This window comes from Rhinatrema bivittatum, chromosome 11 (assembly GCF_901001135.1).
Source record: "Rhinatrema bivittatum chromosome 11, aRhiBiv1.1, whole genome shotgun sequence".
NCBI lineage: Eukaryota > Metazoa > Chordata > Amphibia > Gymnophiona > Rhinatrematidae > Rhinatrema > Rhinatrema bivittatum.
The window spans coordinates 35,494,130-35,520,671 of record NC_042625.1 but is presented as its reverse complement, the minus strand read 5'-3'; the positions used below and the strand labels follow the sequence as shown (position 1 = coordinate 35,520,671).

General features: G+C 45.1%; 1 protein-coding gene across 3 annotated transcripts in view; it reads left to right on the top strand.

Annotated features, from left to right (window-relative positions):
• The window catches only part of TCTN2 (tectonic family member 2), a 56,594-nt gene extending 30,991 nt beyond the window's left edge, over positions 1-25,603 (top strand). For 2 of the 3 annotated variants that reach the window (XM_029571289.1, XM_029571288.1), the window contains exons 9-18: positions 609-680; positions 1,076-1,210; positions 1,680-1,760; positions 3,430-3,513; positions 11,842-11,947; positions 14,338-14,444; positions 15,702-15,846; positions 23,492-23,617; positions 23,710-23,798; positions 25,244-25,603. In XM_029571289.1, the coding sequence (XP_029427149.1) occupies positions 609-680; positions 1,076-1,210; positions 1,680-1,760; positions 3,430-3,513; positions 11,842-11,947; positions 14,338-14,444; positions 15,702-15,846; positions 23,492-23,617; positions 23,710-23,798; positions 25,244-25,365 (1,067 nt within the window). In that variant the 3' untranslated portion in view covers positions 25,366-25,603. The remainder of the gene's footprint in view (positions 1-608; positions 681-1,075; positions 1,211-1,679; positions 1,761-3,429; positions 3,514-11,841; positions 11,948-14,337; positions 14,445-15,701; positions 15,847-23,491; positions 23,618-23,709; positions 23,799-25,243) is intronic. The other variant, XM_029571290.1, reaches the window with a different exon arrangement.
• The last annotated feature ends 939 nt before the right edge of the window (positions 25,604-26,542 follow it).

Here is a 26,542-nt window from a genome sequence, read left to right as displayed (position 1 = left end):
TTCGGGTATGTACAGGGAAAGGAATATTAGTTCTTACCTGTTAATTTTCATTCCTGTAGTACCACGGATCAGTCCAGACGCCCTTCCCTGGTTCTTTTCTTTCTGCCGTCCGCTCGAAGCTTTTCTTCCAGGTCTATGGATGAATGTCACCTATCATTATTTTACGGACACCGGAAGCATCTGTGTTGGTGACCAAGGATATGCAAGAGCATTGTTCTACAGAGTCCATTCCTTGTTGTTAATTGTTTCAATTGTTACTCTTTTGAGTATTGTTTGCTTGCTTGATCTCTTTTCTGGATTGTTTTGTTTTTTTCTGCTTTGACAATGGTTATACTGAAGGGCTACAGGGTAGGCTCTGTCCTGATATAGGATACCTTTTTCAGTTTTAGTCTGTGTCCATCTGCTGGACAGGAGGCTCAACCCACGGTCTGGACTGATCTGTGGTACTACAGGAACGAAAATTAACAGGTAAGAACTAATTTTCCTATACATCATCACATCTTGATACAAAAGAATGTAGTGGCAACTCACAGTATTGCATTCCAAAGTCAGGTGATTGTGCCTTGTGTCCTGAGTCTGTTAAATTAACAAATGGAATCTCCTCACAGATGTCATCCCATTCAGCTTGCCACAGCCGAAGGCATTCAGCATAATCAACATCATAACTGCTGAACAGGCAGGTACAAAGCTTTTTGTGGATGCTTTTATCCTTTCTCCAGTAGTGTGCTCTCCACCAGTCTATACAATTACTAATATTATTAGCAAAGCTCAGACTTGTTAAAATGAAGTACTAGTTTTGTCTCTGAAGACTTCAGTCCTCTCTGTACTGACCTCAAGTCTTCAACCATTCTCAATATACAGTCAAGTTCTAAGGAAATTGATTTCAGATCTGTAACCTTTCAAACATCAAGAATCCAACTATTTTCATTTTTATAATTTCTGCATTTGGTAAGCATCTTAGATAGCAATGCTTCCTCTGTTTCAGCTTGGCTGTTTTATCCTCTCTTCAAACCTTGTCCTTTGCTGAGAACAGTATTGAATCAGTAATGCAGTTTTAAGTACAATCTCTTTGCAGAAACTGGACAGCCTACAAATTCAACATGTGTGAATGTGACCTTGGAAGCAAACTATACTTTCCTCTGGGAGGGGAATATGATAAGATCAGTCAATGTGAGCACCATCAGTGGGTGTCTCGCCTTCAACCATAATGGTAAGAGACTTTCTTTTTTGCTCCCTGTCATCTAAATATTTTCCTTCTCCTATGATTTCCTTTACACATGCGCTGAAGAAAGTTATGGATATATAGAGCATTTTATTGTGAAATGCTATACAGGTTTTATTTTTTCTGAGTTTAGCTGAGTTCTTTCTACAAGGGGGGGAGGTTATCCGGCCAGATAGTTCAATCTGTATCTTTGTTAATCTCTATTAATTTGATTTTCAGTGGGGAGGAGGAGCTTTGAGCCGCTCTCTGGCATAATGACTTGTTTGTATTGTGTATAATCTGTTTTATAGTCCGTGTAGAAAATTCTTGAATAAATCTGTTAGGAATCTGAATAGGACCATTCATAGAAACAAGGGATTCCTTTGTGAATGCTTTCTGAGACAGTGGGTATTTTGGGGGACACCTTGTCATCTGTTGCCTTAAATATGTACTTTAGTCCTGTGTGTATTTTTAACAGAGACGAGGGTGCAAAAGTTCAGAGCAGAGTTTGTAAATATAAACAGCAGTGGGACGACATCAGCATTATCTGGGAATCCAGGTAAAATATCTTCCTATTTACTTGCTATTTTTTTTTAATCAGTTGATGGATATAGAAGCTGTGTTACCAGGCTGGCAATTTCAAAGGAACCTTTGGCTCTTGAGCTTAGAGCTCTCACTCGTTTTCTCACCATGTCCCCTCCCCCCGCCCCAATTGAGTTTTAAACTCCTTCAGGCCAATACTGTAAAGTCTGCGGGAAAACATGCGCTCACCGTTGAGCGCCCCCTTTCCTAACGCATGCCAGCATGTAAATGAGGGGTTGCGCTACAAAGGATGCCCCTGGCGTCTCTTTAGCAGCGGGCACCCAGGAGAGGTCGGCTGTTCGTGAGTTAGGAAAGCAGATGCTCAATTTTATGAGCATCCGTTTTTCCTTATTGGTGCACAGCCAAGGGTTAGGAAAATGGACGCACATAAAATTGAGTGTCTGTTTTCCTGACTGACCTGCCGGTATATGTGTGTATATATGTATAATTTTTTTTTTTTAATCTGTTTTTTTTTTTTTTTTTTTTTTTGCCATTTATTTATTTATTGAGTTTTATATACCGTCATTCAGAAGAGCCATCACAACGGTTTACAAAAGTATACACTACGATCATAGTGAAAAGTATTTCACTACGATATTAAGTCTGAGGATGTACAGCTGCACATTTTTTTTTTTTTTTGGTATCCTGGATGAATGGCTAATAGCCTCATCAGTATGCATTTACATGTGATGAGCGCTATTAGTTTTGGGAGGGGGGGATTGGACACACGTTTTGGACGCTGTATTAAGGGGTAGTAGACACTCCCTTGAAAACGCGTGTCCAATTGCGGGTAAAACAGTGTGGTCAGTTGAGCGCACTTTACAGTATCGGCCTGCTTGTGCATTATCTAGTTTGCAGCTGACAGAATTACAGGCATTGTAACAACCCCAACTAACAGCTGCTGGGAGCTTTAGCCAGGCTCGCTGCATGAAGGTCATGTCTCTGGCCAAGTAGGGACTGCCCCTCCAATGGCTGAGGATTTCCAAGGACTTCTACCTCCCTCCCCCCACCAGAATAAACCTGAATCATGCTATGCAATTAAAAGGTGATTTTTCTTTTAATTTCTTTTGAGTGTTCATGGGTAGTTTAGAATCACTAGGCAATCGCATAGGTCTTTTTAAGGAATTAGCACAGTATATAAGGACAATTCAGTGCAAAGATGGTAAAAAATCATAGGGACTATCCAGTTAAAAGTTTCTGTATTAAGCTCCTGATCTATGTGATTTTTTTTCCTTTCGATATGACAGTTCTTGTATGTTGTAGTGACTCGTTTAAGTGAAAGAAAGACAAAGTACTTCTCAGGGTTTGCAGATTTTGAATGCACTGGATCATTTGACTAGGAATACAAGTATCTACATGGGCATGGTAGAGTTGGGATTTGATTAGTTTTAAAATAGCTGCAATCATTACTTCATTTAGTATAATTTGTTAAGTTGTAAACCTTTTTCTTTAGCAAGTATATTAAATCAGAGGGTCATTTTTAAATGTCTTCCATAATAGAGCCAGTGCACCTATTAGCTTCACCTTGTCTATGTCTATCTGTATGCATGCATCAAGCTGCACTGCAAGAAAATGCTAAATTTCTGCTACACAGTTTTCCAACTTATTCTGTGCTTCCTGTGTTTTGTAAATTTTCAATTCTTCAGGTTATCAAGTTGGCAGACCTGTAATAACTGGCAATGAGAATGCTTCTGCCATCACTAGCAGCAGATTAAACCTTTGGAGGCCAGGTATTGTGCTATTCTCCAGTCTGTAGCTTTGGATCTAAGAGTCTGAGGAGTGATCAAGTGTTTGGCAGCTGAGATTCAAGGCAGAAAAAGTATAGAATCATACATTGGGGGTGAGATACTGATGGGCATTAAATAGAAGACAAATCCTGGGGTGATCATATCTAATGATGTCAAGGCTGCCAAGCAATGACCTGAGCTGCAGGCACAGGGAGAGAGGGATAACCAATATCAAAAAAGGAGGTCATCATGCCTCTTTCCTGTTCGTACCCCAGATCAGTCCAGACAAGTAGGTTTTGCATCACTAGCAGCAGATGGAGGGCAGAGGACCAAAAATCTTGAGGCATTGCTACATAACTGAGAGTGCCACCTGCAGTCCCTCAGTATTTCTCTGTCTCCAGCAGATGGTAGAGTTGCATACCTGCATAAAGAAAAAGAGAAGGGACAGAAGAAGAGAAATTAGAAAACGCTCCCTGAGGTGTTAGGTTCCTTCGTGGGCCATCCCTCAGGTTGAGCCAGGTGAGCAGGGGATTGGTAATTCCTGATCAGCTTTAGCCCGCAGCAGATCCACGGGTCTGACAGCCAGGGGTCCTGGTTCCCTCTTATCCTCTGAAGGCTCCTTCCCAGAGGTATTGCCAGCAGCAGGGAAACATAGAAATGACGGCAGAAAAAGACCAAACGGCCCATCCAGCCTGCCCAGCAAGCTCCCAAACTTATTTTCCCATACTTATCTGTTTCACCAACACCAAGTTCAGGACCCTTGTTGGAAACTGTTTGATTTCAATTTCCTGCCATCCCCTGCCATAGATGCAGAGAGTAATGTTGGAGTTGCATCAAAGGTGAGCATAAGGCTTAATGGTTAAGAGTAGCAACTGCCGCATCAAACAAGTTGCCCCGATGCTTGTTTACCCAGACTGCACAGATCAATGCCTTGTTGGATGTTGTCTGAATATATATCCTCTTTTCCACATTTCCCCCTGCCGTTGAAGCAGAGGTTTGCTTGAATTTCCTCCTTTGCTGTGGCTGCTGTTTCTTTAAAAAAAAAAATAAAGTGTTACATTTTTCTTTCAGTAGCGACCGCTCGGGCTGTTTCTGGTTTGATCATTGGGGCTGGGCTGGGGAAGGGAGCAGTATAGCTCCTCTGTTCATAGCTTCGGGCTGCTCAGGGAGCCGGAGGCTGCATTGGACCCTGGTCCCCTCCTCTCCTGCACGCCACGATCATGTGGCTTCTGTTCCTCTGCAGCAGGCCCAGCCGCGTGGAGACAAGATGGCTCCGATTCGTTTCTGGAGGGAAGGGAACCCTCCGTGGGAACGAGGCTGGTAGGAGAGGCACAGGTTCCCAAGGCCCTGTCAGGATCAATACTGGGAGCCTAAACAGACTGTAAGGCAGGAGAAGGGCTACAGCTCGGTAGGTGATGGACTCCCGGGAGCCCATGGTCTCCCCTCCCCCATTGTCTAAGGTAATCCCGTCTGGAAGGTGGGGGGAGAGGAGATGCGAGCTCTGGGCCAGACAAGGGAGAAAATGACGTGGAGTTTTCCTCAGAATTTGTCTTGCTTACGTATAATGTCTTTTTAACCAGGAAAAGCACTGGCTATAAAAGGGCATTTCCCTGTACGTACCCAGATCAGTCCAGACCATGGATTGAGCCTCCTGTCCAGCAAGTGGAGACAGACCAAAACTGAAAGGGTATCCTATATCAGGACAGAGCCTACCCAGCAACCCTTCAGTATTCGTCTGTCTCCAGCAGATGCCAGACAGCTCACCCTGCGGTTCCCTGTTAGCTTGCCCTTCCCCTATGGGGTTTCTTCTTTGCTTCTTTTCTATAGGGGCAAGCTCAAGCAAGTATTGTTTGATTCTATGTAAAAAAAAAAAAAAAAAAAAAAAATTGTGTTAAATTTCTGTCAGACTGTGTTAGGGAGACAGTCCTGTCTCCCTCGCTCTTGGGGTTACTAGGGGGGCTTTGTCCCTTGACTTGCTCAGCCTAGGTTCCCTTCCCAGTGACCCCCTTCCCAGTGACCTCCTTACCTGGGGTGATACTGGTGGAGCCAGTCCCTCTCCCTCAGCCTTCTGCCTTGCCCCGAGACGCCTATTCCTCTGGTGCAGATTCAAGGAAGCTCATTCCTGTGTAACTTGCTGCTGTTTAAAAAAAAAAAAAAAGAACAGTAGAGGTCCAAATTAGTTTATTTGTATTTTTGCTGTATTAAATTCAGTGGCAGTAAGGCTTGGACTCTTAGGGAGGGAGTGGGGTTCGATCTCCTGCTCCTCTCCTCTGGGACTCCCCCTCTCAGCTGATTTTTATTTTTCTGTGGCTGGGCTGCTTCTTGCATGCCGCGTTCAAATTTCTGTTTGGCTTGTGGAAAGCCGGCTCTCCAGAGAGGGGGTGTGCTCCAGATGCCTCCCGGGTGGGGAGGGCTCCTCCGCAGCGGCGCCGAAGACCCAAGCCCGGGGTCGGGCTCCCCGACGCATGGCCAGGCCGTTCCCGACCCGGCAAACCGCTGGAATGGCAGCCATCTTGGATTTTTCTGCCGATGCGAATTCAGCCCTACAGGGGGCAGAAGAGCTTGTTTTGCTGGATTTACCCTCCTGATTTGAGCCCGGTGCGCTCTCAAATTTTTTCTCCCGCTGATCCGCCGCAAAGCGGTACGAGTTCTGTTGGACAATTCCACCACGGTGGCCTACATCAATTGTCAGGGGGGTACTCGAAGTCGTCTGATGTTGCTGGAAGCCAGCAAGCTTTTCGACTGGGCGGACAGGCACTTGGATCGTCTAGTTGCCTCCCATATAGTGGGCAAGGAGAACGTTCAAGCCGACTTCCTCAGCCGTCAACTTCTCGATCCTGGCGAGTGGGAGTTGTCCGAAGAGGCAATGGATCTGATCGTCCGCAGGTGGGGTCCCCCTCACCTGGATCTGATGGCGACTTTGAGCAACGCCAAGGCTCCCCGATTCTTCAGCCGTTGGAGGGAGCATTGCTCGGAGGGAATGGATGCGTTGGACCTCCCTTGGCCTCCCGACATCCTCCTCTACGTGTTTCCGCCTTGGCCATTAGTGGTCAAGGTTCTCAGGAGAATAGAGCTGCACCGGGTACCGGTTATTCTCGAGGCCCCCGAGTGGCCTCACAGGCTGTGGTTCGCGGATCTGGTAAATCTGGCAACGGACGGTCCTCTTCGCCTCGGCCATCTCCCCTGTCTTCTTCGACAGGGTCCCGTATATTTTGATCAGGCGGATCGCGTCTGTCTAGCGGCATGGCATTTGAACGGCAATGATTGAGGAGAAAAGGTTATAGAGAAGAGGTTATCTCTACTCTGCTTAGGGCTCGTAAGCAGTCTACGTCTCTGGCCTATGTCCGTGTCCGGAAAGTTTTTGAGAACACTTGCGTGGACTTGGATATTTCGGCGCATTCGCTTTCGGTTTCTGTGGTTCTCACTTTCCTTCAACCAGGGCTATCAAGGGTCTTTCCGTCAACTCGTTGCACGTACAGGTTTCCACCCTCGGTTCCCTCCTGGGCACCATCGAGGGGTGGGCGGTGGCCTCCCACCCAGATGTTGTCCGTTTCCTCAGGGGCGCTAAGCACCTGAAGCCGCCCGTCCGGGCCACTTGTCCTTAGTGGAGTCTCAATTTGGTGCTTCGGGTTCTTTGTTCGGCCCCTTTTGAACCTCTCCATCAGGCTACTCTCAAGGACTTGACGCTCAAGGCTGTCTTCCTGGTCGCCATTTGCTCCGCCAGGAGGGTGTCGGAGATTCAAGCTTTGTCTTGCAGAGAGCCTTTTCTGCGGTTTTCAGATTCGGGAGTCTGTCTCAAAACCGTACCTTCTTTCTTACCCAAGGTTGTTTCCTCTTTTCATGTGAATCAGTCTGTGGAACTCCCCGCTTTCTCTCCTGAGGATATAGTGGGATCCGATGGCAGTGACCTTCACCGCCTGGACGTTAAACGCGTTTTGCTGCATTACCTTCAGGTTACCAATGACTTCCGGGACTCGGATCATCTTTTTGTTCTGTGGAGCAATCCAAATAGGGGTAAACAAGCTTCTAAGACTATGATCGCTCGGTTGTTGAAGGAGGCGATTTCTTCGGCCTACATCTGCAAGGGTTGGGCGGTTCCGGAAGGCTTGAAAGCTCATTCCTTGCATTCTCAGGCTACTTCTTGGGCAGAGAGTCAGTCGGTCTCCCCACAGGAAATATGCAGGGCAGCTACATGGAAGTCCCTGCATACCTTTGCTCGTCATTACCTCCTTGATGTTCAGGCGCCAGTCTTTGGTTCCTTTGGTCGGCAGGTGCTTCGAGCGGGACTGTCTAGGTCCCACCCTTTGTAGGGAAGCTTTGGTACATCCCATGGTCTGGACTGATCCGGAAACGTACAGGGAAAGGAAAATTAGTTCTTACCTGATAACATTTGTTCCTGTAGTACCATAGATCAGTCCAGACGCCCTCCCGTTTTGTTCTGTCCACTCGGACATTTTACTGTATTTCTTCCTTCTTATAGGAGTAATTTTGTGTCTCTGCATGGCTCTCTTGGATTCTCATTACAGGCACTGGAAGCATCTTTCACGATGATGTGGGGTAGTCATGCAAGAGCGCTTAGTCACACAGTTTATTCAACTGTTCTATTTGTTTGCTGATTTACACAAAGTTCATAGTTCTTCTGTTACTTGCTTGACCTTATGCCTTTTACTGCTTTGACAATGGTTATACTGAAGGGCTGCAGGATAGGCTCTGTCCTGATATAGAATACCCTTTCAGTTTTGGTCTGTCTCCATCTGCTGGACAGGAGGCTCAACCCACGGTCTGGACTAATCCGTGGTACTTCAGGAACGAAAATTATCAGGTGAGAACTAATTTTCCTTACTGTCAGCTGTCTCATCCTGCTACAAAGAGACCGAGGGGCTCTTTGTAGCAGGATGAGACAGGATGACCCAGCAGATCTCGCAGCATATGTCAATCAGGATGGGGATAAGGACATGGTCCCAATAATGGAGATCCACAGGTGATTCGTCAGTTCCAGAAGGAGGTGTTGAGACCCCTTATTTAAAATGTTCGGAAGGAACTGGTTATTAAGGTGGTCCAGGAGTAATCTGACAATGAAGGGGTGGACCTGGTGTTGGTTGGTCTCCGGGGCCAACCAAACGCCTTTCCTCTCCCTATGTGGATCGGGAAACTGGTGAACCGGGAATGGGACTTCCCAGAGGCAAGCCCCAAAGTGACTAGAGCCATAACAAAGTTGTATCTCCTCACGGAGAATATCCTGCAGCTGCTGGTATTGTTGAAGGTGCATGCTTCGGTCTCAGTGGTCACTGACAAGATGACCATTCTGGTTGCGGGTTTGGCAGTATTAAAGGACACGCAGGACCATAAGCTAGGGATTCGACCATTGTCCACTTCACCAACTCACTCCGTCTGTCTCTCGCCTGGTGGAAAAATCAGAACAATCTCCTCCAGGGACTGCCCTTTCAAGTGCCAGATGCTCAAGTCATTCTCACCACCGACGCTTCCAACCTTGGGTGGGGAGCCCACGTGGCCGATCTACAGACACAAGGATCTTGGTCTCCAGAGGAAGCCAAACATCAAATAAATTTCCTGGAACTTCGAGCAATGCGATATGCTCTCAGGGCTTTTCAGGATCGCCTATCAAATCAAGTCATCCTGATTCAGACGGACAACCAGGTGGCCATGTGGTACATCAACAAGCAGGGAGGCACAGGCTCCTTCCTTCTGTGTCAGGAAGCTGCGCAGATTTGGGCGGAAGCTCTCTCTCCCACTCGATGTACCTCAGGGCCACCTACTTGCCGGGAGTGGACAGTGTGTTGAGCAGACAAGCTGAGTTGCGTCTTTCAACCGCACAGTGGTCTCCTCAACCCTCGTTAGCGAACTCCATCTTCCAACAATGGGGTTTTCCCTCAGACAGACCTCTTGCGTCCCCTCAGAACCACAAAGTGGACAATTATTATGCTCCCTCATTCGCAGCAAATGCTCTCAGCCCAGAGATGCATACTCCCTTCGTGGGCAACCGGTCTGCTTTAATGCATCCCTCCACTCTCCTCTTCTTTCAAAGACTCTCGTGAAGCTACGCAGGACAAAGGAACCATGATCCTGATAGCACTCACTGGCCACGCCAAGTGTGGTTCCCATACTCCAGGATCTCTCCATCTGCAGGCACATTCCCTTGGGAAAGGGACCCACTCCTGATTACTCAAAATGACGGGTGCCTACGCCATCCCATCTTCAGGCCTTGTCTCTGACAGCATGGATGTTGAAAGGTTAATCCTTCAACCACTTAACCTTTTGATCTAGTTCCCGTGTCTTGATTGCTTCATCACCGAAGCCTTCCACGAGAAATCTTACTCCTGTAAATGGAAAACGGTACACATCATGGTGCGCCTCTCAGTCCCTTCATCCCTTTTCCTGTCCAATCTCAAGGTTTTTGGACTATCTCTGGCATTTGTCAGTCAGGTCTCAAGACATCTTCCATCAGAATGTATGTCAGTGTAGTAGCCGCCTTCCATAAAAGTGTCGGGGATGTCCCTATATCAGTACAACCCCTTGTAACACGCTTTTGAAGGACTTGCTCCATATCAAGCCACCTGTACGTCCTCCGGCCCCTTCTGGGACCTTAACCTGATTCTCGGTCGACTCATGAAACCACCATTTGAGCCTCTTCACTCCTGTGACCCAAAATTTCTCACATGGAAAGTGATTTTTCTTTTGGCTATCACTTCAGCTTGCAGGGTTAGTGAGTTACAGGCCCTAGTTACCTATCCACCTTACACTAAACTCCTGCAGGACCGGGCGGTACTCCACACTCACCCTAAATTTTTACCTAAGCTAGTTTCGGAGTTTCACATTAATCAATCCATCATACTACCTACCTTCTTTCCCAGGCTCCATTCCAATCCAGGGGAACAGGCTCTGCATACCCTTGACTGTAAACAGGCTGTAGTTTTCTATCTAAACCGTACAGTTGCCTACAGGAAGAGCACTCAGTTATTCGTCTCTTTCCACCCAAACAAATTAGGGCAACCTGTGGGTAAGCAGACTCTCTCCTCCTGGTTGGCGTACTGCATATCTTTTTGCTATCGGCAAGCAGGCATTCCTTTTCAAGAACGTGTTAAAGCACACTCGGTGAGGGCCATGACGACTTCAGTAGCACACCTACAAGCGGTGCCACTTCCTGACATTTGCAGGGCTGCCACCTGGAGTTCTCTCCATACCTTCGCAGCCCCCTATTGCTTGGACAAAGCCGGAAGACAAGATTCCATCTTCGGACAGTCTGTCCTGCGTAACTTATTTCCAATGTGATGTACCTACACCCTTCCGTCTGCCCGGTGGGGTTCAGGATGCCCTCTGCCAAATTCCACCCCAGTTGTTGTGCCTGTTGCACGCCATTGGGTACATTTGGTGCAAGTTCAGACATCCTCAGCTCGGTACTCACCCATATGTGAGGACTACCATCCTGCTTGTCCTGTGAGAAAGCAAATGTTTACCTGTAACAGGTGTTCTCACAGGACAGCAGGATGTTAGTCCTCACGAAACCTGCCCGCCGCCCCGCAGTGTTGGGTTCGTAAGGTTTTGTTGTTTTATTTTTCGGCACTGCCTGTAGCTTTCAAATAAGACTGAAGGGGGACCCCTGCTGCTGCAGGGTTAGTGCCATGCTGGGCATGCCCAGTAGGTGCCAGTCAAAGTGTTCCATGATTGGGCTCCATCCTGATGATGTCACCCATATGTGAGGACTAACATCCTGCTGTCCTGTGAGAACACCTGTTACAGGTAAACAACATTTGCTATACTGAGGGGACTGCAGGTCGCACTCTCAGTTATGTAGCAGTGCCTCAAAGTTTTTAGTTCTCTCCCTCCATCTGCTGGTAGGGATGCAAAACCCACTTGTCTGGACTGATCTGTGGTACTTCAGGAACGAAAATTAGCAGGTAAGAACCAATTTTCCTTTACAAGTATTTTTCCTTTTTTTAAGTGATTTACTTACAAAAACGTAATATCAGAGCCATAAAGATTAACCATTGCTAACAGGTTTAAAACTATTTAAAGAAGAAAGCATACAGATTATGAAAGCTTGATTGTTCATTGCATTATGTCATGGATAAGATCTGACACTGGAAAGTGCAACAGTTGGAAATTGCTGTATTTTCTTGAGGTTTACAATGTTTCCATTTTCATCTTGCACCTGATTGTCAGCTATTAATTCATTTTTATTGATTTTCTGGCAGCCTTTAGTTGCTGCTTTCTTTTGGAATAGTCCAAAAAGCAGAGCAATAAAATGCAAGCTTGGCGGAAAAGACAGCAGTCAAAGATGGGACTGAAAACAGCTGTTTGTTTATTTTTCAGCTGTCGGCCTTTGCACATCAGCTCGCACACCAGTACTGTTTGGAGAAGATGCCACATCTGGATGTTTTTTGCAAATTGGCTTTAGCGAAAACTGTACTCTGATACGGTAAACGTGCTTTGTGTTTACTTCATAATCCTTGCCTGAGTAAAGTGTCTATTTCCTAATTGCTTAGAGTAGTAACTGATATGAAAGTTATGGTAACTGTGAAGGTTCTCCCCCCTATGGAGCACCCCTCAGCATGAATACCTGTCTTTACCTGCTGGGGAGATCAAGATTTGAATATGAAATTTTCAGACTTCAAATCCAGGATGCTAAAAGAGCAGTGCCCCTACCTAGGATCTCCACCCCCTTATACCATATGTGACTCAATTCTGTGCCGTGTTACATTAGACATCTCCAATTGCAGATGTCAAAATCTTTCATGACAATTGAACAGATAAAAAAAAAAAGTTTTAAAAGTAGAGCTCTGCTCGATTTAAATAATTACCATTCATAAAAAAACAAAATTCAGGGGATACCCTGCAATGACAGATTTCCCTTGCTCCCAGTCTGCAGCAGACTATTTGTAATGTAGGTTTTGAATAGAAAAATTGAAATTGATTTGCAAATTTAGTCTGAAATGCAGGGAAACTTTGCATGGTGCCACAACCAGTAAATGCTGGTTATTTTGTATTGTGATCAAGTATTATTTGTTGAAATTATTCTTTTGATTATGATGTGTATTTTTTATTAAAGTGGTTTTTATATGTTTGAAAAATAATTCAGAATTTTGTTTTTAATTTTTTGTTTAAAAATTATTTGCATGTATCTTTTTTTTTCTTTGCAAGTATTGATGTTATTGGTACATGACTCCTGTTTTTGGTTTAAGTATATTATTTTATAGACTGGCATATTGCAGCCTTTGGCAATACAATGATTTGCAAGACTTGTAAAGACTTCCCCAACAGAAAACCAATACAGTAATCCAAGCCATTATAGTTATATTTATCCCAATGTGTATTTTACTACAACATATAAATTACTGTTGTGACATGACAAGATAACACTTTCACCACACATCGACACACGACACATCCCTGTGTGCCAGAGCATATGTAGCACCATAATATTGACACCAATCGTTAGTATAACCTAGGAAAGATGTTATCTCTTATTTCTTTAGAAAGGCAGGAATGAAATGGTATCCAAGCCTTTAGATAATCTTTAACACATTTATGTAAATATTTAAAGGTGAATTTTAAAAGCCCGACGCGTGCATCAATTAGGGATTCCTGTTCATACCTCAGATCAGCCCCGACAATAGTTAGAAGAAAGCAGAGTAAACAGGCATGAAGGAAAAAACTTCTATCAAGATGACATTTAGAACAGTCTTCAGAATCGTACGGGGTGAGTGAACCGGGCTCCCCGGTGTCACCTCCGATGCTGCTAACCGGAAAAGGCCGGGTCCTCCACCCTTAGCAGCTGCCTCGACCAGGGGGTGGGTGGTCCCCTCAGGACTTTCAATCCCCCTGGGAGGCTCCCACAACGAGGGACTGTCTTCTACTTCCTCTCTTCTTTTCTTTTTTTTTTTTAATTCAAATCCTGACTAACTAACATACAACAAACCTTCTTCCCTGAGGATCCCAGAGGCTGTGGCTTTGCACCTGCACCATCTGCTGGAGACAGAGTAAGACTGTGGGTGGCCCTCTGCTATATGTGGCTGAGCCAGTCAAATCTTGCTCTGTCTCCATCTGCTGGTGCGGAGGCAAAACCCAGGTGTCTGGACTGATCCGGGTACGTACAGGGAACATCAATATAATTGTGATGAAGAAGTTTAAATTGCAGCTTCTGATATTTAGAGTCAAATGTTGTAAAGTACAATAATTTTATATTTTTATTAACATCTCCAAAATACAAATTCAAATATAAAAGATCAAAACACTGAAAGGGCCCACAAACTATGAACATATAAGACATTCGAGACAAACAAACAAACCCCAAACCCCTAAAAAATATGGAAAACACAAAATGGATAGAAAAAATTGCTGCTGCTTCAGTGTCGTCTTTTTTTTTTTTTAACACTATCTAGAATCTTCAAATGGGCAAACCTAGCCCAAATCCAATCGAGAAAAATCTTTCAAAAAAAGCGTTGAGAAAACAGCCGATCCAAATCAAGAGAGGACACATGTCTGACAACTAGAAACACAAGTTCTAAATAAGAAAGGGGAAGTGGTTATAACTAACGGTTTGAAATTAAACAAATCCAAATGTAGGAATTGAAAGCAGCATTCCCTGTCTAGGAGTGTCTGTACGGTTTCATGTGCGGTCCGTGGCCTGAAACCTTGCACATTTGGAGCTCTCATTGCTTGAACCATTAATGTTTAAACTCTTCCATTCTAAATAAATGGGAAGTGGTTTTTGTTTTTTACGTGTTCATTTTAAGGGCTTATTACAATCTTCCTTGTGATTGATCAGCCGCGAAGAACTGAGTCTCTCTCTGCTTTGGTGTGTTGTAGGGAGACTGTGTCCAAAAACTTGCGATCATTGGTTATCTGCTACTTATGTTGCAAAAAGAAGGCCAACTCCAATGCCAGTGACCTGAGCGAATGGGAGAAAATAATATGTAAGTCAAAACTGTCTGTGCAGTCCTTTCACCCCGCCCTCGTTCTGAATCCCCCCAGACAACTCGGGCCCCAAGAGTTGGAGGGACGTCTCGGGTTAGTCCTTTAAGGTGCCGCCAGCCTCTTGGTCATTTTCACTGCTGCAGACTGGCACAGCTGAGGTTTTCATCCTCAGCGGTGTCGCCGAGGCCAGCAGGAGCCGCTGCAATCTTCTTTCCCTGCACGGGCTCCAGCCTTGCCGGCCCCTGAGTGTCTTGCCCTAGGCCTGAGGCTGGCCCAGGTGTCATTTATCAATTATAAATGCTGCTGGTTTCCAGTTCCAGTATATAGGGATTCTTAGAGGGTACAACGTGGGGGGGATGTTTATCAGCGGTTTTGTGATGCAGATACTAATGCTGGGTATTTTTATTTTTTTTTAATTGAGGCAAATACAACAATCCTCCCATTTCCTCCCCAGTCACCAGCAGGAGCACTCGCATTCCACCCTCCTGCGGGGAAAGGGGGCCCACATCTGCTAAAAATGTGTCCAGCTGAGGTATCCTCAGCATAGAGAAGGCACATAAACTGAGAGAAGTATCTAAGGCAGACAAGAGGAGGGCTGACAGAGCACTAGAGGAAGTAGCATTTTTCCAGAGTTTAATAAACGCCCAATTTACTTTATTTGTATGTTGTGGTGATTTTTTCAGTATTTAGTAGTTAAAATCTACAATTGAAACCTTCATTATACTATACTTTGAAATTATCATTAAATAATTATGGCTGTTTATTTATTGAAGTCTTAGTCCTGGTAATACAATGTCATTTTAGGCAGTACACTGAAATGTATCACCCAGTTTTCTGCTTTTGGTCTCATCATCTGTATGTTGATTTTCGTAGATGATAGTGAAATCCTCAAACAGAATGTGCCTGCGTTTTGTTTTTGTAAACTGATAAAGAACCAGGAAATGTGTTCTTGAAAGATAAGGAGTTCTTCTAAGAACCCAAATTAGCTTTTTTTTTTTTTTCCTCTTTATTCAAAATAAGTTTTGCTTTTTGGCACATACAGAACTTTGTGTACTTAAGACACTAGAGTCTGCTGTTCTCTGCCTTCTCTATAGCCTAATAAGTAATGTATGCAATATCCCATGTACATGCTAACTCCATCCAGGTGACAGCAAACATTTACTTGTGACGCTGAGTGCAGAAGAGCAGATATTACCGAGGGCACTATGATTTCTTAGCAACATATTTGAATATAATATCACTTAGTCCTTTTTTAGATGCAGAACCAAACAGTGCACCTAGTAACTGTTTTTATGGCATCATTCAAGACGTTCCTGCTAACCTGAATATCCAGGTAATCACTGCTGATACTGGTGCAGTCGAAGGGATTCGACAGCAGGAGATCCTTGCAGTAACCGTCAGGTATAATAAAAGAAAATCCAGCACTATAAATATTTGGACTGCACATATTAGCAGTTGTTGATGAATAACCATTATTGTTGTGTTATTTGATGACCAGGAAAGCCAGTTTGTCAAAACCTTGTTTGTAACTGAACCTTGTTGGCACAGGAAAGTAAAACGACTTGTCCTGGGTCACTCAGAGATATAGTGGCAGGGGGAGACTTTGACTCATGTCTTACTTAATCAACCATTAGAATCACTCATTCCTGTTGTATACCCGGATCACTCCAGACTCCTGGGATTATGCTTCCCATCCAGCAGATGGAGATAGAGAAAGTTTCACTAGCACTGGCATATAACCCGGAGTGCCACCTGCAGTCCCCAGTATTTCTCTGTCTCCAGCAGATGGATAAAGGTGCAGGCCCTGCTTGCTAGAAAAAAAAAAAAGAGAGAGAGAGAAATTCTTTTAATTTATCCTCCCAGAAGGTTGCTAGGCCCTGGTGGGGCTATCCCTCCTGGTGTTGAGGGAAATGAGCAGGGGGTCGGAGACCCTTGGTTGTCTGTCATTCATCAGCGGGGGAGGTATAACTGGTGGGGCCTGTTCCTTCCTTCCCCCAGGAGAACAATTGCTCTTCAGCAGCTCTTCTATCAGGGAAGTAGTTTTAGGCTTCCTCTGTTGTAAATAAAGTTTAAAAAAAAAAAACTTTTTTTCAAAAAGAAAAAAAGTGTAAAGAGAAGCGACAAGGTTTTAGCAGCTGGGAAAGTTGCGTGGGACCTTGAGGAGCTGCTGGGAGCGTGGCGCAACGGGGCTATTTTGCCACATGGTCGGGCCTCTTGTGAATTCGGCATGGCTTCGGGGTTGAGATGGCACGTGGCAGTGCATGCCGCTTGTGTAGCGACACACGAGTGCATCTCTCTCGCCCCAGGCAATGCCTCCCGATGCGCCGCTGGAGGAAAGGGCGGGTCAGGGCCATAGGAGACCGCGCAGGAACAGCAGCCAAAAGCAAAAGCAAGCACGGGATAGTCTTTGAAGACAGCCACCCTTCCCCCACTGGGCGCAGGAAAGTTGGCCATGTTGTCCAGGGCTGAAGGCCTCTCCAGGCTGTTTCAGTGGTGTGAGGACCTCCCCTCAGCTGTCTCCAGTGGGGCAGGGTATTTTCAATCGGAGGGAGCCCAATTTGGATGGGGAAGGGGAACCTTCTGAGGAGGTATCAGAGAACCCCGCTCCATTTTCCTCTGAATTTGTCCTGCTTCTGCACGAAGCATTTTTGTCACGAAAGGCGGCCGGGAGGACGGACCAAACTCAGGGGCCTGGTGATCGGTGGCCAGCTAAGAGATCTGGTAGTTCTGGAGGTCCAGTTTTGCGCAAAGTGCCCAGGGTCCTCGGAATGAGGACTGCTTTGGGCAGTCTGGATGTCGACTCCAATGACTCAGAAGGGGCTCCGCAAGTTCCAGCTTTTTTGTATCCTTCCGGGCCTGATAATGATCTAGCTGCTCCCGATAAAGGTCAGGATGGGCCAGATCCAGATGACGGGTTGGGCCAGGTGCTGGTGGCTGAGGGGAATGACCCTAATGTGGTGCATTTATTCTGGAAAGAGGAGTTGTGACCCTTAATTCCGCATGTTCTCGAGGAACTGGGGATTAAGATTCCTCAGGAGGAGTCCGATCAAGAGAGAGTGGACTCGGTCATGGATGGCCTGAGGGGGTCCAGTGAAAGCTTTTCCTTTTCACAAATTGGTGAAAAAGCTGGTGGTCAGAGAGTGGGATTCTCCTGAGAAGGACCTGAAGGTCGGTCGGGCGATGGCTAAGTTGTATCCATTTCCATCGGGCACCCTCGAGTTGTTGGCACTTCCTAAGGTGGACACTTTGGCATCTGCGGTCACTAAGAAGACCACCATCCCTGTGACTGGTTCAGTGGCGCTAAAGGATTTACAGGACAGGAGTTTGGAAATTCATCTCAACAGGACCTCGGCTAGGAGTATGGTATCGACAGTATCAGCTTGCCGCCTGCTGTGGTTATGCAATTGGTTGGCGGATATGTGGTCTAAGTCTCAACTCTGTAATCTCCCATTTAAAGGGAAGCTTCTTTATGGGGAGGATTTGGAACAGTTAATGAAGCAGTTGGGAGCATTGAAAGGAAATAGGCTACCGGAGGATAAGAAAAGCAATAGGAAATCTTTTCCAGCTCAATCATGTTTTCGCACTGTGAGCCATTTTCGTCCCAACAAAGGTTCCTCATCAGCACAGAAGTCAGGTTCTAGGAGACAGCAATCCTTCTGAGGGTCCCGAAGGCTGGCCAGGGATGGTGCAGGTCAGGGGGCAGCAAATAGACCTCACAATGAAACCAGATTGGTCCATTCTCTCGGGGAGTCTGTCAGGGTGGGGGGGGGGGGGGGGGTGTGGCTGACTCAGTTTTACGGAGAGTGGACCAAGATTACCTCAGACCAGTGGGTTCTGGAAGTAATAAGAGACAGCTACGCTTTTGAATTTTCTTGCCCCATCAGGGAAGCCTTCATGGAGTCTCGCTGCTTATCTCTGGGCAGGCGAGAGGCGGTTCGAGAAAACCTGTGTCGCCAGCAGAGATTAGGAGTAATCGTACCCGTCCCAACAGCGGAGCAAAGGTGAGGAAGATATTCAAACTACTTTGTCATTCCCAAGAAGGATGGAACTTTTTGCCCCATTCTGGACCTGAAAAAAGTCAATGCAGCACGGTGGATTCCATGTTTTTGTATGAAAAAGTTAAGGACGGTAATAGCAGCTGTTTGCCAAAGCGAATTTCTGGCCTCTCTGGATTTAACAGATTTATCTTCACATTTCCATTCGCATGGAGCATCAGAAGTTCCTTCGATTCATGATGCTGGGCCAGCATTTTCAGTTTCAGGCTCTCCCCTTCGGGCTAGCTATGGCTCCACAGACTTTCACAAGGTGATGGTTGTGGTGGTGGCCGCGTAGCAAAGGGAAGGGATTCTAGTTCATCCTTATCTGGACGACTGGCTTATTGAGCGAAGTCGGAAGTGGAGTATGGCCGATCAGTTCAGAGGGTACTGGAGATGTTGCGGTCTCTGGGGTGGATCGTGAACTTGACAAAGAGTCATCTCATTCTGAGTCAGTTTTTGGAGTATTTGGGGGTGAGATTCGACACCTGCTTAGGCAAGGTGTTTCTCACTTTGGAGAGAATTTTGAAGTTGCACTCTCAGGTAACTCGACTGTTGTGCATTCAGGTTCCCAAGACATGGGATTATAGGTCCTCAGTTCAATGGCCTCTACTCTACTCTGGATCTGGTTCCATGGGCCTTTGCTCACAATTGTCTGCTCCAGAGCGCACTTCTATCCTGTTGGGATCCATTGCCAGAGGATTTTCAGCGGCCTTTGCCATTACTAGCAGTCTTCAGATCCAGTCTCTTGTGGTGGCTGTCGTGGCCCAATTTGAAGTGGGGAGTGGATGTGAAGGTCCCGGACTGGGTGGTGGTGACCACGAATGCCAGCCCTCAGGGGTTGGGGTGCAGTTTGTCAAGGGCGGACAGCCCAGGGACGGTGGTCACCAGTAGAGAGATCCTGGTTTATAAAGCGACTAGAAACGAGAGTGGTTTGCGAGGTGTTGAAAATTGTCCTTCCTCGTGTAGGACCGAATGGTGAGAATTTTTTTGGACAATGCAAAGACTGTGGCGTATGTCAACCAATAAGGCAGTATGAAGAGTCTAGGAGTGGCTCTGAAGACCTAGGAATTGTTTCTCTGGGCAGAACGATACCTGCGGGGCATTGGTGCATCTCATTTTACGGGAGTAGACAACATGCAAGTGGATTTTCTCATCAGACAATAGTTGGATCCAGGGGAATGGGAGTTGTCAAAGGCTTTCGACCTCATTCAGACCACATGGGGTGCTTCCCAGCTGCCTTGATTGTCATGCAGCAATGCCAAAGCAAACAGATTTTTTTAGTCGTAGAAGAGAGTCGGGAGCCGAAGGAATTGATGCTCTAGTTCTTCCGTGGGCAACAGGGATTCTGCTGTGCATGTTTCCTCCATGGCCTCTTGTAGGCAGAGTCCTGTAGAGCATCAAAAGGCATCTGGGCAGGGTGGTGATGGTGATGCCAGAGTGGCCTCAGCATTCCTGGTTTGCAGATCTGATTCATCTCGCCGTAGACAGACCCCTCAGGTTGACTCACTTGCAGGGACTGCTCAGACAGTGACCTATCTTTTCAGATCAGTTGTATTGCTTTTGTCTCGCAGCTTGGCGTTTGAGATGAGACGATTAAGATTCAGAGGATATTCGGAGGCTGTGATAATGACATTGCTTCAGGCTCGGAAACCCTCCACATCGCTGGCTTATGTCAGGGTATGTTTGAGACCTGGTGTGTGGAAAGGCACTTAGATTCTTTGCGGGTGGATATTTTGCATATTTTGTCCTTTTTACAACGGGGATTGTCGAAAGGATTTACCTTTAATCCTCTTCATTTACAGATGGTGGCCCTAGGATGCTTTCAATGGAAAGTTCAAGGAAAGCCATTGGCGACTCACCCGGATATGTGCGTTTTCTCAAGGGAGTTAAGCACCTGCAACCACTGGTTCAGAGGGTTTGTCCTCCATGGAATTTGAACGGTGTTGCGAGGTCTTTGTGGGCCTCCATTTGAGCCATTGCAGAAGGCATCTTTGAAGGACTTTACTTTAGACTGTTTTCCTAGTAGCTATTTGTTCAGCCAGATGGATTTTGGAGTTGCAGATTTTGTCCTTTAGAGAGCTGTTTCCTCAAATTTTAGACAATGGGGACTCGCTGCGGACCATTCCCTCACTCCTGCCAAAGGTGGTCTCAAGTTTTCACTTTAACCAGTCGATAGAACTTCCCACGTTCCCAAATTTGGAGCGGGAAGGCCAGCTAATGAAGGATCTTCACTGCTTGGACATACGGAGGATGCTGTTGCATTTTCTTAAGGTAACAAATTCCTTTCGGCAGTTGGATCATCTTTTTTTGTCCTGTTTGGTGATGCAAAGAAGGGAACCAAGGCTTCTAAAGCCACCGTAGCTCATTGTTTAAAGGAGACTATATTTTCGACCTATCTGTGTAAGGTCGTGATGTCCCAAGGGGGTTGCGGGCACATTCAATCAGAGTGCAAGCAACCTCTTCGGCGGAGTGTTGGTTGGTGTCGTCGCAGGAAATTTGTAGGGTGGCCACTTAGTTATCTTTACACACTTTCATCAAGCATTATTGTCTGGATGTCAGAGCGCCTGAGGAGGCGACCTTTGGAGAGAGTGTTTTGAGAGCATGTCTTTCAGGTTCCCGCCCAGTATAGGGGAGCTTGGGTACATCCCACTTGTCTGGACTGATCTGGGATACGAATAGGAAAGGAAAATTGATTCTTACTTGCTAATTTTCGTTCCTGTAGTACTACAGATCAGTCCAGAGACCCATTCCCTTGTTTGTTTTTTGAAAGACAGCATAACTGTGCGTGGTATTTTCTGAAGAATTTACAGCTGTATAAGTTGGGTTCTAGGACCTATACAAAGTAAGTTTTCTCTGGCCTTGGATTCAAGGGCTCCAGCTGAACTTACTTGTTTGCCCTGGGAGGGACATTATTAGTTGAGATTGTTTGATATTTTTTGGACTGTACATTGGCTTGGGTACAGGTCAATACTGAGGGACTGCAGGTGGCACTCTCAGTTAAGTAGCAGTGCCTGAAAAGTGTTTAGTTCTCTGCCTCCATCTGCTGGTAGGGATTCAAAACCCACTTGTAAACCTATCATTAAAATCATCCATTGTACCTGAAGACTGGAGGGTGGCCATTGTAACCCCAATATTTAAAAAAGGCTCCAGGGGCGATCCAGGTAACTATAGACCAGTGAGCCTGACTTCAGTGCCGGGAAAAATAGTGGAAACTATTCTCAAGATCAAAATCGTAGAGCATATAGAAAGACATGATTGAATGGGACACAGTCAACATGGATTTACCCAAGGGAAGTCTTGCTTAACAAATCTGCTCCATTTTTTTGAAGGGGTTAATAAACATGTGGATAAAGGTGAACCGGTAGATGTAGTGTATTTGGATTTTCAGAAGGCGTTTGACAAAGTCCCTCATGAGAGGCTTCTTCGAAAACTAAAAAGTCATGGGATAGGAGGCGATGTCCTTTCGTGGATTACAAACTGGTTAAAAGACAGGATTAAATGGTCAATTTTCTCAGTGGAAAAGGGTAAACAGTAGAGTGCCTCAGGGATCTGTACTTGGACCGATGCTTTTCAATATATATATATAAATGATCTGGAAAGGAATACGACGAGTGAGGTTATCAAATTTGCGGATGATACAAAATTATTCAGAGTAATTAAATCACAAGCAGACTATGATACATTACAGGAGGACCTTGCAAGACTGGAAGATTGGGCATCCAAATGGCAGATGAAATTTAATGTGGACAAGTGCAAGGTGTTGCATATAGGGAAAAATAACCCTTGCTGTAGTTACACGATGTTAGGTTCCATATTAGGAGCTACCACCCAGGAAAAAGATCTAGGCATCATAGTGGATAATACTTTAAAATAGTCGGCTCAGTGTGCTGCAGCAGTCAAAAAAGCAAATAGAATATTAAGAATTATTAGGAAGGGAATGGTGAATAAAACGGAAAATGTCATAATGCCTCTGTATCACTCCATGGTGAGACCGCACCTTGAATACTGTGTACAATTCTGGTCGCCGCATCTCAAAAAAGATATAGTTGCGATGGAGAAGGTACAGAGAAGGGCAACCAAAATGATAAAGGGGATGGAACAGCTCCCCTATGAAGAAAGGCTGAAGAGGTTAGGGTTGTTCAGCTTGGAGAAGAGATGGCTGAGAGGGGATATGATAGAGGTCTTTAAGATCATGAGAGGTCTTGAACAAGTAGATGTGACTCGGTTATTTACACTTTTGAATAATAGAAGGACTAGGGGGCATTCCATGAAGTTAGCAAGTAGCACATTTAAGACTAATCGGAGAAAATTCTTTTTCACTCAACGCACAATAAAGCTCTGGAATTTGTTGCCAGAGGATGTGGTTAGTGCAGTTAGTGTAGCTGGGTTCAAAAAAGGTTTGGATAAGTTCTTGGAGGAGAAGTCCATTAATGGCTATTAATTAATTTTACTTAGGAAATAGCCACTGCTATTCATTGCGTCAGTAGCATGGGATCTTCTTAGTGTTTGGGTAATTGCCAGGTTCTTGTGGCCTGGTTTTGGCCTCTGTTGGAAACAGGATGCTGGGCTTGATGGACCCTTGGTCTGACCCAGCATGGCAATTATGTTCTTATGTTCTTGTCTGGACTGATCCATGGTACTACAGGAACGAAAATTAGCAGGTAAGAACCAATTTACCTTTATTCTCCATTCCTTTCCTGGTAATCCCTAGCATTCTATTTGCTTTCTTGGTTGCTGCTGCACACTGGGCAGAAGATTTCAATGTATTATCAACGATGACCCTAGATCCTTTCTCCTAATGTGGAGCCTTGCATTGTGTAACTATAATTTGGGTTACTCTTCCCTAAGTGCATCTCTTTGCACTTGTCCTCATTACATTTCGTTTGCCATTTGTGTGCCCAGTCTCCCAGTTTTGCAAGGTCCTCTTACAATTTCTCACAATCCTTTTGTGCTTTAACAACTTTGAATACTTTTAAACTAGTTATATTTATTCTGGCTTTATTCTTCAGTTTTTCCACAGCTGTGTGGCAATTCCAGTGCAGCAGTGCTTGTGATAACTATAATCAGTCTTTTCCTGTCAGTGCATCGGTCCAATTCATTAAAATACCAGCTCAGCCACCCCCTGCAGCAACGAGGTGATTCCCATTTTCCTGTTCTCTTTTTTAGGGCTTGGACACTGAATCTCCAACTAACAGTGGCTCTTCTTTTGTTTTTCAATGCCTTACAGTTTTCAGATGAGCTACACAGAATACGATTGTAACAGAAATGCAGTCTGCTGGCCCCACCTTGCCTATCCAATGACACGACATTACACAGGTAAACAGCCCCATTTGTAAAAAGCGTTTTCCATTATCTAGTTAGCTTTATTGAAAAAAGAGCAGAGAGATATAGTTTGCATACAAATCAGCTTTCTAAGATCTGTAATTAAAAATAAACATAAAGACATTATTTGCATAGTACTCCTTGCCCCTGGGCTTCTCTTTCTCAAAGGAATGTGGACAAATAACTCCATTTCTTGTCCTCCTTCTCTACCAGTCAAGAACCTGTAGATTTAGTCCCCTCATCCAGCAATTGGAGGCAGAGGTGTTTTGGGTTTGGTTTTTTTTGAATGACATCACCTGTATGTATGTCATGCATGGAACCAGATACAGCCAGTGTTCTCTGCCTCCTGCTATTGGATGGACGGTTGTGGACAAGCCTCAACCCAGTTTTTTAATTGAAGAGAATTTTTATGGGGTTGTAATAAAGCACTTAAGATAAATTTAACTCAAAAATAGTTTAAGGGCCAAACTCCTAGTGATTGCCCAAAAGTATTCAACTTACTGAGATCAGGAAGAGGCTCTTTTTGGTGCAGGGTTCAGTGTTATGGAATTTCCTGCCTCTTGATTTAAAAAAAGAAATATAATTATTAAGATTCAGAAAACATCTTAAGGCTCAATTATTCTCTCAGGCATACAATGGTGCATAGCTATAGAAAGATTAAGCTGAATAGTTAAGAGAGTTAAGATATTCCGGTATTTAGTTTAATATAGCTGAGTAATTTGTTAGATCAGTTAACTATTATTTTATTATTGTTGATAATATTTTTATTATTATGTTTCCTTCTTATTTTTTATTTTAGCGTTTTGTCTGATGAGCTTATTGTGAATGTACTTGAACCGCTGATGGAGATTCTCCATCAGCGCCTGCTTGTTGCGGCGGTTGCTACCCCTGTTTGAGCTGGATGTTCACTGGGAAGCGGATACAGCGCTGCTTTCTGCATGGTGGAGGGGTGGAAGGGAGTTGGGGCCGGAGGGTGCTGGAAGCCAATAGTGATGGGTGGGAGGGAGAAAAAGGGTGGGAAAAAATAAATAAAGAAAGAAATAAATGGATGAACTGCGTGGCTTGCTGGGCAGACTGGATGGGCCGTTTGGTCTTCTTCTCTCGTCATTTCTATGTTTCTCAGTGGCCTTTACTCTGTGGCTTTCTGAGGTGCACAAAACATTAGGCACAGGAGTAGTAGTTTAACACTTTCTTTGGTGCACAGCTTTTCACTCAAATTCCCAAAGTAAGACCATGAGCTGGCCAAAAATTCTTTTCTTCAGTTTGAGAAACCACCAGAGGCTAAATATCTTCAGCCATAGAGCCATTCTCGTGGCTCAGGACATTTTGGCAGAACAGAAGCTAGCAATGGCCAATGAAATATGAAAAACATTTTACTTTTGTACGAACATTTCATTTTTGTTTTTATTGTTTTTAATGCATGCTCTGCGTTCTTCCAGGGGAAGCGTATTCCCAGTCCATCACACAGGGACTGGTGCTGGTGGCTTTCTTCCTGTTGGCTGCAGTACTGGGTGGTCCCTGGAACATGATCCGTAAAGCCTGGAATAAGAAGACATTCTAAGGGCGGAGCGAAGCAGCAGCACGTCTCCTGGAGACCCCAGGAAAGAAGTGGGGCCCAGACCTGGAATTGTGGTCCGTACCAGCTCCCAACAAGCAGAAGCACACTTGTTTGGAAACACGTTTTGTAGTGCTTGGGTTTTGTTTTTTTTTTTATATGAAGCTGGATAATGTTTTGCCAAATGGTACTATTTGTAAAATTTGTAGAAAGAAATTATGGAAAAAAAATTGCTGATGTTTAAGCATGCATATATTTTATTATATCCAGAGGTAATATTTTTAAGGTATTTTTATCTTAAGATTTTTAAACGTGATGATGGTACTGTATAATGGATTTAGAGATTTTTTCTTTTTTACCTCCTTTGTAGCAAAACATACTTTTATTAAAGAATCATATGTAAAAGCAGGGTTTTGACATTATTTGGGTTTGTAGCATAAAGCATAAGGAGTTACACGAGGGCAGGAAAAGGTGTCTACTTTTACCAGTAATTGTAAAGAGAAACACAAGAGGAATGCCTGTATGAGTAAGACTGAACAAGATCTTACAAAAGCCAGAGCACATCTCTTGCAATAGAAGAGGCAGGCGAGGAAGCGAGTAGGGCTGCCAAAATCTCCAACATGATCCTGGAGTCTCTAGGAATTAGGATCAACCTCCATCCTGGAAAAAAAGGTAGGGAACTCTCCAAACGGTAAGATACATCCCTCATATCTGCTTCTCACTCATTTTTTTATATGCCAGAGGGAGACTGGTAAGATGAGCAAACGCTCTCATTTTGTTATGGGTGTGTGCAGGTGTGCACCGCTGTTAGACCCAGTCACTTTGGCCATGAGCAGAGGTGGGGGTGACGGAGAGGCAGGCCCCTCCCCCACTGTTCCCTCTAATTTGTATGCGCTCTTCTAAGGCACATAACTTTGCAAGTGCGTGGGAGACCCCAGCATGTGCTGCTTGTACCTCCTACCATAGCCCCACCACCAGGGACCCAAGCTCTGTCTGTTAGTTTTCTTCTTTTCAGCTTCCATCGCTTCACTGCTCCTTAGCTTTTCCCACACCTTTTCCTTCCCTCCTTTATCCCTCCACTCGGTTTTCCTTTCTCCCCTCCACCTCCTCCTCCTCCCATTTCTCCTCTTCGTATCATTCATCATCCCTAGGCCAACTCCTTTCTGGTCACTCCACAGTTCTT